The sequence below is a fragment of the Haliaeetus leucocephalus genome, unplaced genomic scaffold (genome assembly GCF_000737465.1).
Source record: "Haliaeetus leucocephalus isolate CR32 unplaced genomic scaffold, Haliaeetus_leucocephalus-4.0 Scaffold173, whole genome shotgun sequence".
Lineage (NCBI taxonomy): Eukaryota > Metazoa > Chordata > Aves > Accipitriformes > Accipitridae > Haliaeetus > Haliaeetus leucocephalus.
In genome coordinates, this window is record NW_010972609.1 from 10,602,951 (window position 1) to 10,621,537 (window position 18,587).

Genomic DNA, 18,587 nt, shown 5'->3' on the forward strand with positions numbered 1-18,587 from the left:
TTTGGCAATGCTGCTCACCAGATACTATTCTTGTGTTAAAAAAATTGGCATTATTTATAAATTATACATCCGTTCAATGGTAAGTGTGTCTTTGAATAATGCGTTGGTGGTGACTTTGGAAGTACGTTGCTGTAAACTGCCCTTGTTAGTTTAAAAATCATTTGGCCTCCTGAGGGTGATGTCATGAATGTCACCAAGAACTCTTTCAATAGTTGTTTTTTGTTAAGCAGAAAGATTAACAGCCTCTAATGAACGTCTGTAAAACTGTCGGCTAAATGTCACGGAGCGTCTAGCCCATAATGGATTATTTTGGATGTATTTATAAGTGGGTACAGAAGCTTAACACAAGCGTATCTGAATTGCATACAAATACATCTATATGCAGGTAGAGCATTATACAAATTTAAGTTCAGACGTGGTCTCTGCATGTTTCTGTCCTGACTCTCAAATACATGTAACATGCACACATGCACCACAAACAGGCATTCAGCCTTACATCATCTCATCAGTGATGTGTACAGGAGACGTGCCCTGTTCTCCACCTGCTGACGTCCCTTCTGAATCTTGTCTTTTCACAGATGTGGATGAATGCGCCCTGGGGCTCGATGACTGCCACCCAGATGCTATTTGTCAAAACACCCCAAAGCTGTACAAGTGCATGTGCAAAGTGGGTTACACTGGCGAAGGGAAGAAATGTGAAGGTAAAGTGATGGCAGCACTATGCTCTGCCTGTGTCAGCATGAAGTATTTCTAAGAAGACAGAGCCGTTAAAAATAATTACTTAAGATATGGAGGATGATTTTAAATCAAAATAGTCATTGTTTCTTCACCTGATTTACTCTTCGCTTACAAAATCAAAGGCAAACAGATTGCATGCCTCTTCACCTACTAATATCACTTGGTTTAATAATTAGTTTGTTGTTTATCCAGCAGCCTTAAAAACTATAAGGTAAAGCTACATGGGAATTTAGGGGCATTTTGTCACCCTTTAGAAACATCCAACAAATAATGTGTTAAGTAGTCAATTTGCAAGACAATGATGATTTCGGACAGCAGTTGCTGGTCACATTTACACAGTCGCATCTCTAACTGTCTATAACACCCAAGCAAGCATCCGTCATATTGACTTTCGCTTTATTCCTTAGACATTGATGAATGTGATAATGACTTCAATGGAGGCTGCGTCCACGAGTGTTTCAACATTCCAGGAAATTACCGCTGCACTTGCTACGACGGCTTTATGTTGGCTCATGATGGCCACAACTGCCTGGGTAAGAAGAGTGTTCATGAACGTTGTGAGTGGTGATGCTAACATAACCCTTTAACTGCATCCCGGGGAAATGCATGGTGATCTGTTGGGCTGAATCAGCTCAGCTAGAGAAGAATGTTACCTATGGGACTAAGGATTACCAGGTACTGATGCACCATCCCAGCGTGGCTCTTTCCTCCTCTGTAAATGCGGAGGATAATTGTGCTACATTTCTACGTTAAGTGCTTTGGGTTAAAATGTGTGAAGTGCCATCTATTGTTACGCTAAATGAGTTTATGTAAAAGAACACGTGCTATCCTAGTCTTTTCTGTTCCCAAGTTAGTTTAGGATCAGTTCTCAGGTGTGTTTCCAGGCTTAGAAATCTTTCCGCTCATACACCTACAACCTGTGGGATTCTCACTCTTACCGTGTCTGAGTACTTCCTGACCTGCAGGCTGTTCGGAAAGGACAGTTAGGAGTGTGCAGTAGCTGTATATGATAAGAGGCCATTGAAGCACAGAGGGACTAAGCCAAATGCTTGGCGTTTCCCTGGATGGTTCGAGCGAAGCAAAGTATGCAACTCTGGAAACGTGTTCAATCCTGGCAACGGTCCCCTGAGCCTGCATCCACACACGCTCTCTCACCCTCTTTTTCTTTATTTAAGACCTTGGTAGTTTCCCGCTTTTTGTGTGCCAGCAGGTGAAAACCTCTAAAACTGGGTAACGAGACCCTGTGTTTTTACTGTGATAGTATTCTTCAGCACACGGTGCAGCAGTATACGGAAGTGCATGAGTTGCCAGCCTGGTGGTATGCTGCCAGTGTTATTTCCCTGGGACAGAACCTCACGGTGATGAAGCTGTTCTGCTTCCAGGACCCACGCTGGGTACCCTGGATGGCTCTGCCCTGCGCTGTGGTACCTGTCCCATTTACTTTTTCAGAGATGGCTCAGTTTTTCTCTTCTGTTGCACTGAGTGTGGATGTGCCCGGGCAGGCTTCCATGCCCATGTCAGTCAGAGGGAAACTTGCTCTCACAGCATAATTTTAAGATTGTAGTTAGCTTGGCCAGGGGTATTTCCCACTGGCGTATGGCATATCAGGTGGGGGATCAGACCACCCCTAGGCTGTATCTTCTGCTGGGACAAATCAGAAAAGCTCTGGAGTCTCCCGTGGAATTGTGTTGGGTTTTACTTGTTGGGAGCCTGGTGCCAGCCCACAGATCAACTTTACTACAGTGTAAGTGGACGAGAAGATGACATCACTAAGTTCCAAGTATTTCACTCAAGCAAGTAGAGAGGGAAGCAAAATATTTGCTGATGCTTTAAAATAATAGGAAGGCCATCTTATTTTTCTCTAGTACATTTGTGTAATCACAGTGGAGTTCAGTTGAGGTTACCATGAAGGGCTGAATGTGAACGAACGCATTGCCTCTTACAGTGCCACCAAAGGGTGTATTCTCTTTGTATCCAGTAGCCCCTCTAGAGCATACTTCAGCTGACTTGTTTGTGATCGGTAAGACCTAGACATAACTTAGACCAAAATTTACCACGTGCTGTGTTACTGGGAAGCTGCTCCGTATTGCATGACAGATTTTTTAAAATAAAATAAAATGTCATTGACATACAATGAAGTTTTTACCCCTGACCTGCCAATTTTGAGATGTGATGTAAACGTTAAATAAATATTTTGGCATGCAGCAAACTGGATCACATCTTCTCTTAATCTGTTTGTTTACTTTGTTCACGCCAGGGTTGCCCTCCTCTCACCCTTGTTTTTGAAGATCTCGGTTGTGTGCCTGGGTTTAAGCCAAATAGACAATTACTTGTTGGAAAGAGATGATTTTTTTGAAAGCTTTCCAAGGTCTGTAAGACAGAAACATCTGCTGGAGTTCAAATCTGTAGTACTAAAGACTCATGGTGGCTGTTTATTCATGATTGTTTGCACATTCACATCACTGTAGAACTCTAAAATACTCAGCTTCTCTGTGATGGAGATATGTCAGCCGCTCTTTTTGCTACAGCAGGTCACATTCTTTTGCATCCAATTGGCTTACTCGTTGCCTTCAGTAGAAATTAAATCTGTTGTAATACTGTGTTATGCTTCTTACTAAAAGCCTTTCTCTTTTTCCTTTTTTTAGAAGACAGCTGTTTTATGCCAGAAATGCTACAATGTTAAATTAAAAACACTGTACTGTTAGCACAGGAACAATGAACAGAACGGGGAGCAAACGTGATGTTCCGTATGAATTTGCAAATGAGACCAGTGCTTTGCCTCAGCAACATTTTGTCCTGCTTCTTAAGGGACTGAGCGTTTTTTACTTCCTGTTCAAATTGGCATTTCTGAAAATTAGGGGAGGAAAATTCTTTGCTGGTAGTGCTTACAAAAACCTGTGCTTATTAAGGGGTAAAATTGCAGAGAATTGGAGGTTAGGATGACCATCCTGTTATTCAGGGGCTTAGCTGAAGTTTTTCTACTCTTTGTTTCTCTTGGTTATCTTGCAAGCAGAGCCTTTCTATATTCTCTGGTATTGTTAAAGCTCTGAATATTGCAAAATCAACATTGAAAGTATTTCCAGAAATTCTGCTCTTGTCCTTGACTGCAGTCAGGTGACACAGCAGCAGCCTTGATGGTAAGTGGTGATGGCCAGATCAAATGTAATGTGTGAATTCTAGCTCGAGTGAAAGTAAGGAGCAGGGGATAGGTTTTAAGCTACATTTATTTTGAGGTTTGTATTTTTCTTGTTCCACCTTTGCTTCAGAATGGGGAGCTTTGTGGAAAAACACCATTTGTAGCTTGGATGGGTTTGGAGCCAAAGTTGCATCCCACTGAGCAAGATAGAGCCATGTATGGATGCTCAACCTACATGTAAACGTGCTAGGCTGCTGAGTGGTAGTACTCTCCAGCTGCACTGCGAGGCAGAGTACGTTCACGTAGGTGGAGTGTGGAGCCCTGCTTCTGGCTCCACCGAGGCTACTCTGCCTTAGTTGTAACCAGTAACTGGTTAGTTGGCCAGCATTTCTTGGGAGCCCTGTGACTGATTGGGCAACCAGCGAACAGGGTAAGAGCAGCAGCAAAAGTACGCTTTCCCCAGGGTGACGGCACAGTAACAGCAACAACAGGCTAGCCCGGTGTGTCTAAGCTGCCTGGATGGTCACATGCCGAGTAGATGGATGTCTGTACCGCATATTGAGCGGCTGCTGCCAATATGAGTGTATTGGTGTTAGTACAAAGCTGATATCTCTCTTTCCTCCTCTCCCTCTCTCTCTCTTTCAGATACAGATGAATGCATGTTCAACAACGGTGGTTGCCAGCATGTTTGTGTCAACACTGTGGGGAGCTATGAATGTCGCTGTAAGGAAGGGTTCTTTCTAAGTGATAACCAGCATACGTGCATCCACCGCTCAGAAGGTACTGGCTGCTTCCCTCCAGGCACCAAGCAGGAGGTTTTGACGGAAGCTAACTGCAAAATCTCTAAAGCAGCTTCAAAAGTATTTTTAGGCTGAGTTTTTCAAAGCTGTGAAGGGTCTTGAAGTCCTCACTCGTTTTAAAAGGAACCGTGTGTCAGAATCTTCTAAGTGACTTTGAAGACTCTTTACATCCCTTCTGCCCCTTTGATCCCACCAGTATCTCTGCAGTGTTGTGCTTGTTAAAGGCTGTACTGCTGTACTCCCAGGGTACTTTATGCTCTGTTGTGCAGCTAAGCTGTGTCCTGATGCAGGGAACGGCAACAAATTGAAGGACAGTGAGTTCCGGCCGTTTCCATTGGCTTTAGTTACAAGGCAATACCTGCATTACCTTCGGGTACCTTTTAGATTCCCTGTACAGTGTTTAGGTTTCAGCTAAGAGATTTATTGTTTGTCAGCCCCAAAGGTATTCAAATCACGTTCTTTGTTTTGAGTGAAACCTTTATGAAGCGACCTTTGAGAGATCAGAGAGCCTTGGGTGTCCAATTAGACATCGGATTGAACAAAATTATTTTGGGTGCCCTTAGGGAATACTTTAAAGTGGTTGCTCAGATCAGGGAGTTGTCCATTGAACTGTACAATGAATATCTTACTAAGTAGTATTTAAAGCTGCAAAGCTTTCTTTAATCTATGGCTTATCGTTGGCATGACTATAAGAGGAATCTGAGCATGAATAAACAAATCTCACTTTAAAAATCCCCATAGTGAAGAGATCAACATTTATAGACATATATGGCCATCCACAGATGAGTGCACTGAGGTGGCTGTCATCTGATGTAGCTGAATTGATCTTTTGTTTGAATTAAGAATTTGTATTCTCACCTTCTCTGGTACTGGGCTTGGTCTCACGGGGGTCTGCTGATGCGTGGTGGTATCTCAGGCCACTGCTCAGCTTGCCACTGCGGGAGCTGAGCCGGGAGTGGGGACAAGCGGGAAGGCTGCAGCAGTGGGGCAAGGCATTTCCCTTCATGTTGCCTTGCAGGCAGTGATGTGTGTTTGTGTGTGTGCGTGGATGATGAATCTAAGGATGAAAGTCAGTTGCTGGAACTCCTTGTCTTGGCCGATGCCAAGGGAGGAAAAACTTCCAAATCTCTTTATTCTTCCTTGCTGCTGCTTGAGTACCTTTTACTCTCCTGAACTAACAGCAGCAGCATTTCCTGTCATTAACATTTGTTCCCAAAATTGTACGTTTGGAATTCTACCTCTGTTCTCTTATTTTTTAAGACACAGTTAGTTTCTTTTAACCTTTTGGCAAAAAAGGCCTTTTTTCCATAATACTGAATTTCCACTTAATGTAGTCTTCTTTTTTTCATTGAAAAAGAAAAGCAAGAGGAAAAAAAGATGCATTCTTTCCTAAAAACTACTAAATAAAAAAGTATTTTTATGGAAACCAGTCTTAAGAAAAAAAACCCCTTACTGGTTTTGCCTGAAATGCTTTTTTTCTTCATACTAAAATACAGAAGTGTTTGTTTTGTTTTCTTTAAAAGCCATTTTTTCAGGTTATCTTGCTCTGACTCTTTCCCTCCTGCCTCCCCCCATTACTGTGAAGAAGTGCTCCACGGGATTCCCCACTTTTTTTTTTTTCCCTTGGGTGGGCAGGTCTGTTGTAAGCCAAATCTCATTGCTTTATCTTTCCCCTCACTTTGTTCTCAGCTTTTCTGTTCATCACTAGGTCTTCTATTTTCTGCCTTGTGTATGCATCTCTCAGTGTATATACTTTATTAGTTCTCTTTTGAGACCTCGCAGCACTGATTGAAACAGCATTTGGCACCTATTGCCTAGACCATCTATTCAGTTTTGCTGCTTATCTGTAATACAAGGGAGTATTTCTTTCCCTGACTCCCAGCCCAGTTAAGAGAGTGCATACATTAATGCTTGAGAGACCTTCCTAGTGGTCTGCAATACTGGCCTTTACATACACAGAAAAAGAGTGAACTGAAGTTGAGAAAGGAGAAATAGAGAGGCTTGGGGCTGTTGTATTCCTCCTGATGACCAGCGTAACAGGGGAGCCAGAGAGTCATCTGCCCTTCCAAGTTTACCTGCAATTATCCTCTGGGTTCCCTGTCACCTGCTGTGACGGACTCAAGGTCAGGTAGCTATTAGGGGAGAGTTTGATAATTGAAGTTGATTTTTCATCTGATGTGACTGTGTTGGTCTGAAGCACAGGGGTGCTCCGAGTGGCTTGATGGTTCTGCCTAGCCCCTGCTTAAACTACAGGAACTCAGAGTGTCTTGGGAAGTTGTGCACAATCCAATTTTTTTCCCTGTCTGTCTGCTCTGAATGAGCTCTTCTTCCTCTGTATGTGGGAGAATGGATTTACTTTGGAAGGCTGTTAGAGTAGCTGGCAGGGCAGCTATGCACAGGGAGCTTATTTCTGTGTTTAACTTGTTTCATATTAGAGAATACAAAAATTTGAAGGAAACCAGAGTTTTTCATGAGTAAATATGTAGTACATCTTGTGGTTGCTATTGCTATGGATGACAAATCTTGCTACTCTCCCTTGTGGTGTTTCACAGTCACAGCTATCTACTGGTTGGGCTGAATCAATGGGAGAGAATTGGACCTGCAAGATGAAAGCCACATCTGAAGTCACTGTGTGGACTGAGAGCTCGTGCACAGGGGACCATCTCAGCTGTTGCTCTTAGAGTCCTTCTGACTGTAGAGAACAGCGATAACTAGAAAGCTTTTTGGAAAAAGTTGCCTTAACACAAGGATGTAGGAAGCATGTAAAAAGACTAAAGCGTTCCTGGGACGTCCTGTCCTGTTCTGCTGGTTGTGCTGATGCTCCTCACCATTTGGCTACTAGAGGGTGCCTCTGAGAATCTCTGGTAGTCCTTTGTACAATTGCATCCTCTGCCTCCATCCTACTGAGCACCCATTTGAATGTGCCTTAAATGGAGCCTTAATGTTCTTAGCAGGTTGGTGTTGATGTCCCTCATCTTCTGTGTAAAAAAGACAAAGATTTAAACACAGATCATACATGCAAGAGATTAATTTAACGTGACCTGGTAGGGAAATAGCATGCTGGCTTTTTGCCTGTATCTTGCCAGTGACAAGAGTGCTCAGATCTCACTGAAGTTTGCTGGGTAACTTCAGGAAGGTCCAGTCATCAGATAGGACTCATCTGGCTTGGGGTCCACTAGGCCAGGCAGGCACTGGATTCAGTGATCTTGGCTGTGAGTGTGGCCATCAAGAGACTCATCCATCCCAAGACATTTGTGTGCCAGTAAGGCAGGGTCTCCTGCAAGAGAAATTGTGCGTCTGGGAAGCATGTGGTTGGATTTGACCAATATTTGCTTGGGGTTTGGTTCTCGACCACAATCTGCCATTGCAACAGCTCTGGAACAATGTGACTTGGGAGACTTTGTGTCCATGAAGGAGTTTGCAGTCACACAGCATTTATGGTTTTACAGACATGTCTTTAATACAACCTTATAAAATGGGGCTGAATGGAAACCTTCTACCACCTTTGGAAACAAGCAGCAGCCTCACAGTAAATGCTAGAATGTGTGTATCTTCTATGAAATGCTGGCTCTTGGGTCAGCTAGATTTTGGTGGGTTTGGTCATGTACCTTGTTACACAATGGGTACTTTGTTATTAAAATGTGCCCTGCTTTGGGAAGTGCAGTTTTAGCTTACTGTGGAGACCTGATGGAATTCTGCTCGCTTAGAACAGAGCAATCCCAAACTGAGCATTTAAACCATTTGTCTGATGTCAGTGAACTTTACCAAAGTACTTGCTTGAACAGTTTCCCCTTTGGTAGCTCAGTAGAGACAAAAGAATAACTTTGTTAAGAAACTAAGCTGCTAATTCTCTTAATGCCTTCTAACACCTCTGAGCTAACAGACCAAATCATATTGCATGTTTAAGAACAGAAAAGTCACAAAACCACAAGAGTTAATGAGGCTAATTTGTGGCCTCATAGGTTGTTTCTTTCCTTGACTGACAGCACAATAATGGATGACAGCTTTCATGGGGGCTCCTTGGGCTGTGTCTGTGTGCTGCTGGATTTGAACTGTCATTGTCTTGTTAGACTTCTACAGAGTCCTCACTGTGGGAAAGGAATCAAAAAGTCAGTAGAGCAGAATAAGCTAGGCTCTGTAATATCCATTCTTTTGTTGCTTAAAGCTCTCTTGATAGAGAAAGGGTACTGTAGCTTGTGCTTCAGATGGCGAGAATACTCGTGTGCAGAGCAAGGACCTAACTGAAGTATAGTGGAATAATGGGGACGAGCTGACCTCTGCTTGCCAATACAGTGGTTTTGTTTCAGTTAGCAATAAGGCTGCAAAAAGGGCTGTGTAAGTCTAAAAAATATATAGGGTGTGGAATTGTTCACACAATCTCTTTCTAGCAGCATGGTCACCCTTTTCATTCTCTGATTGTGCATCTGCTCAACTCAGTAGAAGTTCACTTCAGGTAATGTGGGATAAGACCTCGCAGCCAAAATATGCTCCACTTGCTCTTCTCAAATGAAGTGTTCTCACCAAGAAGAAAGAGCATTTTGGTGTAACATATCTTAGAAAAGCCAAATGCACCAAGGCAGAGAATTTGATGGCAAAGGTGTGTTCTCTGTATACCTGAGGAGAGCATTCATTTGTCTTCTTTCCCCATTTTGTAGCTCTGTATAAGACTTCAGCGAAAATTGTGGTGTAATGTTAGAAGAAAGACTATTCTTTTAATTTGGTCTAATCATCCCATTTGATAACTCAGCCAGCTGCTGTGTAGTTTTAAGTTGTGTGTGTACAAATTGCGTCACCGTCTTGCCAATGGAAAAGGCATTGATTTAGCTGAACCATGGGGCAAGGTGAAAGAAGTTTTTACAATAATTCTAGGAACAATTCCTCCCTGTTTAATTGACTTGAGCTTTTTGCAAAGGCCAGACAAGACACTCTGGCAGTCATTGAGTGCTAGTGCATGAACAGCTTGTAACTGTCAGAGACAAAAATGACAGGATGTTTCTAGGAGGGGCACCAAAAGGAAGAAAGTCACATTGCTAGTGTCACATTGCTTTTTCATTTGGTTAAAGCAGGCACTGGCACTAAATTCTGTCCCGCTGGGAAGGTGTGTAGAAATACAGAACTCTGTGATAATCCCCAGTGGGGTTGTTTTGGCAGGTATTTCCTGAAATCAGAAAAAAAAAAAAGAAAACAAAATGCTTAACAAAAAAAGAGAATTGGCATACAGCATGCATGCAATCTGCATGTCTGCCTGGTCACTACTTGGTCACTGCTGAGGTAGGTTATGGCTTTGAGAATAGGCTTTGTAGGCCAGTAATTGAAATAGGGATGACTTTTGTGACTGTCAGCCTAGGCATTCCTGTGTCTGGTGGCTGCTCTTTTAAGCAGAGAAATACGAACTTCATTTTAGGCTTTGATCTTGCCAGGTGTCAGCCACCTTGCAATTTTCATAAAAGAAATGAGGAGGTTTTATAAACACTGGTATAAAGTGAGAGCATTGGGTGAGAATGCACATGCTGTACAAATCTAGGGACACTGCTTTTTGATCTTGCAGTCGAAGAACACGAGCACAGAAAAGATCATAGATGGAGAAACCTTGGGGCCATTGACTTTGCAGGATTGGACTTTCTGCCTTTCCTGTCTGTAAGCTTATACTTCTTGTCCTAATACTGTATAGAGTCTTCCCAGAAGTAGCAGGCTGTTGTCTCTGTGTGTATTGAACTGACTTTATTTGACTGTTGCTTGCACACAGAGACGCTGAGGATGCTGATGCTCTTGCACTTGTCCTGTTTTGCAGAAGGCATGAGCTGCATGAATAAAGATCATGGCTGTGCCCACATCTGCAGAGAAACGCCCAAAGGAGGAGTTGCCTGTGAATGCCGACCAGGATTTGAACTGTCCAAGAACCAGAGGAGCTGCATTTGTATGCAACATTCTGCATATGCTTATGGTTTCCCAAAGTGAACAAATAGTGTTCTGTTTGCAGTGATATGGGATTTGGTATGTTATAGCTAAACTGGGATGACATGCCTAACTTGTGTGCATTTGAATTAAACTGGAATCAGTGGCTTTGCTGGACACTATCACAGCAGTCTGTTGGTTGCTGCAGTATCTGTAGTTTGGGAGTCGTGCCATCATTCATAATGGAAAGTTCAGCTCCACAAGAGAGCTCTGCAGGGCTTCAGTCTCACAAAGTTCTTCAGGAAAGGGGCGTGTTAGGAAGGTTGTACTGGATGGTCAAATGGAGTCAAAATTGCACACTGTCTTTCAAAGAGGCTGGAAGTACTTGTGAGATGTAACCAATATTTTCTTCCTAGTAACATGTAATCATGGAAATGGTGGCTGTCAACATACATGTGATGATGCTGATAATGGGCCTATTTGTGGATGTCACCCCAAGTACATCATGCATGTGGATGGGAAAACCTGCCTGGGTCAGTATACAGTGGAGGGAAGTAGTTTTCTGTTGATGACTAGCTCCAGAGTGGTGTGGCATTGCTGTGTGTGCATGATTAATGCTCCTCATAATAGTATGGCTAGAAAATGTCAAGGAATGCAAAACTAAGAAATCTGCTAGTGCGTGAGTGAGTTGGTTGGGTCCAGGCAACTTAATGCTTCCCTATATAAGTAGCTACCTAATGCTACTGCAGCCTGTAATTATCACTGGTCCCTCTGAAGCACAAGGCCCGTCACTAACCAAAGAAGATTCCCTGCCCTCTAGGATGTTTTAGGTTCAGTTTCTTGTATAGCATGAGTTAAAAACAGATGTAAAGCAGTATGTCTGTTAAAAACAGATGTAAAGCAGTATGTCTGTTAAAACCAGAACTCTGAATTCAATTAAAGTACAATTTTTGCAAGGCACTTACCCAGTAAAGAAAGCACTTAAGATTTACAAACTTTTCCAGTCTCTGGAAGAGTTTGTTGTCTGTTGATTGAACTCAAATGCTTAGGCATAACTGGCTGTATTGTATTAGTCCATGATAGATGATAACAGTGTGCTTTTAACAGAACAATTCATGACAGTTCAATTAGTTCTTTTATCTTGCTTCTGTTCACTACATCCATAGCACATCTTCTGTTTTGTTAAGAAAACTGAAGCAAACAAAGGAAGCAACAAAAGCAAAGTATTCTCAGGGTTTTGACTGAAGGGTCTTCATGATTTTCATTATTACTTCCTTTAAAAAAAAATTATTTCTGCCTAGTCAGTTCCAACTGTCTCTAATTCAGCATGCAATCCAGCTGTTTGCATGTGCGTACATACTGGTGTCCTGGTTTCAGCTGGGATATAGTTAACTGTCTTCCCAGTAGCTGGTACAGTGCTATATTTTGAGTTCAGTATGTGAAGAATGTTGATAACACTGATGTTTGCAGTTGTTGCTCAGTAGTGTTTAGACTATAGTCAAGGATTTTTCAGCTTCTCGTGCCCAGCCAGCGAGAAAGCTGGAGGGGCACAAGAAGTTGGGACAGGACACAGCCAGGACAGCTGACCCAAACTGGCCAACAGGGTATTCCATACCATGTGACATCACATCCAGTATATAAACTGGGGGGAGTGGGGGCGGGGGATCGCCGCTCAGGGACTAACTGGGTGTGGGTCGGCAGGGGGTGAGCAATTGCCCTGCGCATCATTTGTACATTCCAATCCTTTTATCGTTACTCTTGTCATTTTATCAGTGTTATCATTATCATTATTAGTTGCTTCTTTTCTGTTCTATTAAACCGTTTGTATCTCAACCCACGAGTTTTACTTCTTTTCCCAATTTCCCCCCCAGCCCACTGGGGGGAGGTGGGGGAGTGAGTGAGTGAGTGGCTGCGTGGTGCTTGGTTGCTGACTGGGGTTAAATCATGACAATTGGGTATCAGATGAAGCTTCTGGTCAGGGCACCTTTACTCATTTGCTTTTTTCATGTTCCTTACAGAGAGGGAAGAGGCTGCTGTTGAAATTTCTGAGGGAAACACTACAGCAGGAGCTGATGTGGACAAGAGGGTGAAGCGGCGGTTGCTTATGGGTAAAAGTGCTTATCCAAAATAATTTTGATGTTTGCTGAAACCTTTTAAATTGAAGAATTTATTTTTTTTTTTTATTGTAACCATTATAGCTCTGGGCTGAATTCTGCCTGAGATGCTTCACTCCCTTTTAAGAAAATAATATTATTCCATAACATATAAGAAACTAGGTACATTGTTTATGACAGTCAGTAGGAGGTGTCAGGAACTTGCCCTTGAAGTAGCATATGTTTCCGTGGTTCGAATTCATCATGGGAATGCAGTACAATCCCTTCTATGCTACAGTTCTAGCCAAGCGATTGTGGAGGAAGCAGTGTTTTAACTGCTTCTCTTCAATTGAAAGTATACTTCTGCATGGAAGAGAATTGGGCCCAGTGGTGAATTGCATCTAGAAAGACATGTTAGGCTACAAGGCCATCTTACTCTTCCGAGTGGTGTTTGCATCTTGCCCAGAATACCAGCCTCTGAGGGTCTGTTGCTACTGGGAAGGCACTAGCGTGAGAAACCATCACTGTGGTCTCAGGGCAGCTGGGTCAGTGGATGTCCACTTCCCAAAAGCCCTTACTCCAGGTATCATGGTGATTTGCTGTGCTTATTAGCATTTGCCACAGAAGTAGCATGGAGCATGGAGGCTGGAAAAGGATCTACCAAAAGTATAGGGCTAGCTCTGAGCTCCTGAATCCATATTTAGACATCTACATGAATAGCCTCATTTTCAAAAAAAATGACATTTCTGTGGAAAGAGGAGGAAAGAAGAGGCACTCTGTCTTCACGTGGGGGTTGGACACAGCCTCCCAATATTGAGTGTGAGATGAAAGACTGGGAGGGAATAAACCAGTAAAGGTCTCAAAACTTGAGAAAAAGTAGCATATGCTTGATGCTGCAGAAAACTAGGAGACAGAGCTAGAAAGAGAGGATTTCAAAAAGCAGACAGAAGATGATCTTAGCAGCTCTCTGAATCAATATGTGCTGGATAAAATTGCATTTGTCCAGCCAGTGAAAAGGTTGTTAGGCTGACTGAGGTGGTTAGACTGACTAAAAGACGAATGCCAAAGAGTTATTTCTGTTTAGTTGGATGTGAAGAACTGTATTTTAGGGGTATTCGCTAGAAAGGTTTGGTGAGATTTAGGCATAGTTTGCATAGGAGGGAAGTTAGGGGAGCATGAGGTTGAGGTGGCACCTGGGTTACAAGCCTGAAGGAACCCTCAGTGTGGGTGTAATCCACCACGACTGGGAGCACAGGTAGCATGTGAAAGTGTGTTGGGGAGGGATTTAAGAAAACAGGTTTAGAAGTGCTGAGGGTAACCAGGTGTCTGAGCATTTGTGGGAAGTGTCAGAGGTTCAGCCAGGATTGAGTGTGGGCATAAGGAAACAGGCTAGCAGGAACAGATTCATCATCAAGGAGTGGGGATTTGTGTTTAAGGACAAGAATATCCAGAGACAATATTTTAGTTTGTAGTCTCTGCAAAAAACCTCCACATAGCTGAGGCAGGGATTTTGCCAACACATGTATTTAGTAGTTGAGTAGTTGCTCATGTATACTAGACTAAATTCAACTATGGTTGAATAGCAGTGTGCTTGGAACCGTGCCTTTATCACGTGGTGTTTCTTGTTACCATTATAATACCCCTGAGCAAACTTCGGCCCTATCTTGTTGGCTAGAAACGTGTGCAGTTAATAACGGCGGCTGTGATCGTACATGTAAAGATACGTCGACTGGAGTTCACTGCAGCTGTCCTGTTGGATTCACACTCCAGTTTGATGGGAAGACATGTAAAGGTAAATTTTATACTTGTGGACATGTTTGTACAAACACCTTATGTAAGGTATTCGTCTCCAAATGAAGGTAATTCGGTGTCCAGAGGAAAGCCAGTATGTGTAATCTGACCTAAGAAAGGACTGCAGCCAGGGGCAGACACACAGTTTCCATCGCATCAGGTGCATCACGTGCAGAGAATCTCTGCTTCTCTGCCCTGCCCCTCACCACTTCCACCCCTCCTGCCAGGATGGCTTCGTTTTTCACAGATGAGCTCTGGTAGGAGGTAACACAGGTCTGTGGTAAAGTAGAGCTCAGTACTGGAAGAGGTAGGCATGTAGATTCTTACAGGCATACAGTCCAATAGTCTGCTATTTTACCTGCAGTCAGCTGGGTATCAGAGCAGTTTGTAAGTAAATACCAGTGTGTAAACAGGGATATGTGAGTAGAATTACTTATACAGGTCCAAGCAGCTCTAATGAGAGTACTGGAAAGGAGCAAAGGGACATTTAGGTTGTATATTAGAATATGTTTTCCAGTAATTAGAAGTTAAGACTGTTCTACCAGGCAAAAATGATGGAATACCCATGCCTGAGTCAATATTAGATAAAGAACTCATTCTAATATCGGCATGAAAAGGACAGGGTAGCTCAGGAAGTCTCCTCTGTCTGAACTTTCTGTAGGGCTTAGGAAGAGGAAATGGAGAGAATGTTTAAAAAGCTAAAACCTTAAGAGAGCATTTAGTCAAAGTGTTTCCAAACAGAACTTGGGGAAATGGTCTTTTTTGAATACATGTACCCAAATGTAACTGACAGCAATATGTTAAATAACACTGTCATGGGGCTGAATGGGCCAGATAATTCTTAAGAGCTGGATCTGATCTTCCTTAAAATTTCTAGTATTCTTGCTCAATTTTGTTTCTGGGCTTCTCTAACCAATTGGATGTGACTATTTTCTGGATCTGGCAGTGGAAGTATGTTGAATGTACTGTATTTATTTGCTGAAGCACTTTTTTTGTTACAGATATCGATGAATGCCAGTCCAATAACGGAGGCTGTGATCATTTCTGTAAAAACACTGTTGGCAGTTTTGATTGCAGCTGCAGAAAAGGATTTAAATTATTAACAGATGAGAAGTCTTGTCAAGGTATGTGTATTGGAGAGGCAGAGAAGTAGAACAAATCAGCATGGCTTGGACATCTACTACAATGATGAAGTGATAATGGACTCCAGAATAATTTCCATGCCTCAATTTTGGTTTTTTTCCCTTCTGAAACAACTGTTGACTTAATATAGTTGGCTTGATAGTATTGCAGGAGGTGTGTTTAACAGCACAGTGAACTATCATCTGGAAGTGACAGAGATAGCATCGTATTGAAAAGCTCTTTATGAGCATAATGTGTCCCCCCCCTTCTGTTAATGATCTTAAAATATTTTACAGGGAAAAATAGACAATATCTCTCTGTCCGTTTTACTGACTAGTTCACCATTGCAGTGAAATTATTTTTTCTTAATGGGACATTTAGATGCCATGACTTCATTATTTAAAGAAAAAAAGATATAAGGTGATCTATGAAATTATAAACCTGTTGACAGACTGGAATCACTAATCCCTAAAACATGGTAGAGCATTTGATTTTTAGAATGACATGGATTTCTCCTGTGAGACTTACAAAAATTATTTGCTTTTCTCTAATGGTTTGTACATATAGAGTTAGCAATCCTGTTTCAGCTGTTCAAATACATTAAAATGTAAAGATCAAAATGGTCTGTGGTTTTGGAAAAGCTGCAGTATGAAACAATGTAAAGCCAATCAGCCAACTGGGGAGGTGAGTAATTCCATTTCCTAGACAACCAGCTGACATTAATAGTGAATTTCAGAAAGCTGAACTGACCAACAGAAAATAATTTTCACTTGGGTTTTTGGTGCATTCTTATCCTTTTTATATCGGACAAAGAAGGACAACTATTTATATGGAACAAACTTACTATAAAAACATAAGATTTTCAAGATAGTTTGTGGGGTTTTTAATGGAATCTGTTTATGAATGTATTTTAAAGACTTGTGTCTCCCTTTTGTCCCTATCACTTCTGTTACTTTCCCTAGATTGTTTCAGAAGTTGTATTTTGAAGCATGCCAAAGCCTAAGAAAAAAGAATGATGTAATGTGTCAGTGATGTTGATGTGAACTTTTTTGTATCTTGCAACATTCTTACATGGCATGCGTAATGTACTAGCACAGAAGTTTTAGGTGCTTTTGATGGTATAATAAACATTCAAGGCCTCAGAAAGTGATGGGAATTTTACCATTCAATTCACTGAGATCATGATTAGGCTATTATACTAACTATGCTTTACAAAGAAGATGTGTGCAAAGTGATTGTAATGCCAAGGACAACTTTCACTGGAGAAAATAGATATCTCAGCAGCTTTTAGAGACAGACATTGAAGTCTAAATATACAGTATCATGGATCCATGGAAGAATTCACCACATTATTCCAGTCATCTGTCTTCAGGTGTATCTTGAAACATGTTGATTTTCAGCAGACTTAAATCAGGCACTGCATATTCATACAGAGTTAAAAATGTGGCCTTCACTTTCATTTATGGGGAAAAAACAAGGGCAATACTTTCTTTTGTAAATCTATTTTTGCAGACCGTATGTAGACTTTTCTTAATGAAATAAGAGTTTTGTCAGCTTTTGTCTTCTCCTGTAGAAGAGAAATACTTTATTTTAAACATAAGTTTTAAAAGTGTAGCAGCAGTTTTCATATTTGCCAAGAAAAAGCTTGTTTGGCAAACTAATTGTTCTTTTGAAAGTTGTCATTTCATTATGTTACATTATTTGCTTTAAAAGAATTTGCTTAGTTTACATACATCTGCACATCTCTGTGTCCAACTCTGTTAGCTCATCAGTGCTCCCTTGTCAGGCTGAGAGATGCTGATGTATCCCTTTAAAACTTGCAGACGTTGATGAATGCTCTTTTGAACGGACATGCGACCACACGTGCATCAATCATCCAGGCACCTTCGAGTGTACTTGTAACAAAGGATATGCTCTCTATGGCTTCACACATTGTGGAGGTGAGTTATAAAAAGATGCTACAGGCCATGCTCAGAGAGTGCTGTTGCCACAGGTCTAATTAGTGTCTGTGCAAGACACAAGCCTATGTATATGCAGTAGGCCCATAGAGTAAATTTTACTCTTTGCCATGATAAGGAGACACAGCAAAAGTAGAAACTTATCCTGCTCATTTCTGTCTTTGCTTAAATGATTTTCCCTTCCCCCCCTGCATCCAGAAAGAACCTGTGACTATTAGAACAAATGGATGCGTTTTGCACCTGGATATGAAAGCCATAATTTGATAGAGTTTTCACATGCAGAAGTCTCATTTGACTTCAATGAAAAGTCAGTGGAATATGACTTAAAGAACAGGAAGCTCTGGATGACCTAGAAATATGGTTTTGCGGGTTGCCCTTGTGCATATGCCAGAACCTCATGTGATGTGGATTGTAATTTATCTGATGTAGTACCACTGATTTATGTTAGCCGAGATTAATGCTCTTAAATCTTTTATGTCTTTCCTATAAGAAAAGTTCAAGGAAAGAGAGAAAGATGTTCACAGAACCTCAGTGTGTGTCATGTGTGAATATTTCTATGACAAATTCCCCAAATTAACATGAGGAAACATGAATAACTGGACACTGATGGAATTAAACCTGTTTTATATAAGCTGTAGGCAAGACCTTACTGACTCTATATGCTTACTTAGTTCTGAGCAAGACCTATTTATTTCTGAGGCAGGATGAGCACACTTCAGCTTGGAGATAACAATTCAGAGATCTCTGTGTGCCTGATCTGTTCTAACCTCTGCCTCTAGAAAGTCTGCAAAGATTACAGGGCTACAACATCACTGTGTTTTATCCTGATGAACAGGGAAACCTGTCTGAATGGGGAGTAACACTGCTCTACTTGCTAAAATAAGTCTGTTCTCATGAATTCCTCTGCATTAGTTCTATTTCTCTTGGCCACTAATGATGGAAAGGAACTGTAATTTTACTGTTGGCTGCTAATTGGCCTCTTCATATCATACCCCTGTGCAGAAGATGTTAATCCTTGTACCGTAGTAAATCCTTCATTTACTGGCAATCACAG

General features: G+C 41.7%; 1 protein-coding gene across 1 annotated transcript in view; it reads left to right on the forward strand.

The window, feature by feature from the left end:
- Positions 1-299: 299 nt before the first annotated feature.
- SCUBE2 (signal peptide, CUB domain, EGF-like 2) overlaps positions 300-18,587 on the forward strand; it is a 41,119-nt gene continuing 22,831 nt past the window's right edge. The window contains exons 1-10 of the mRNA XM_010563920.1: positions 300-315; positions 579-701; positions 1,146-1,271; positions 4,520-4,654; positions 10,466-10,591; positions 10,986-11,102; positions 12,588-12,677; positions 14,338-14,454; positions 15,455-15,577; positions 17,399-17,515. Coding sequence (XP_010562222.1) covers positions 300-315; positions 579-701; positions 1,146-1,271; positions 4,520-4,654; positions 10,466-10,591; positions 10,986-11,102; positions 12,588-12,677; positions 14,338-14,454; positions 15,455-15,577; positions 17,399-17,515 — 1,090 coding nt within the window. The remainder of the gene's footprint in view (positions 316-578; positions 702-1,145; positions 1,272-4,519; positions 4,655-10,465; positions 10,592-10,985; positions 11,103-12,587; positions 12,678-14,337; positions 14,455-15,454; positions 15,578-17,398; positions 17,516-18,587) is intronic.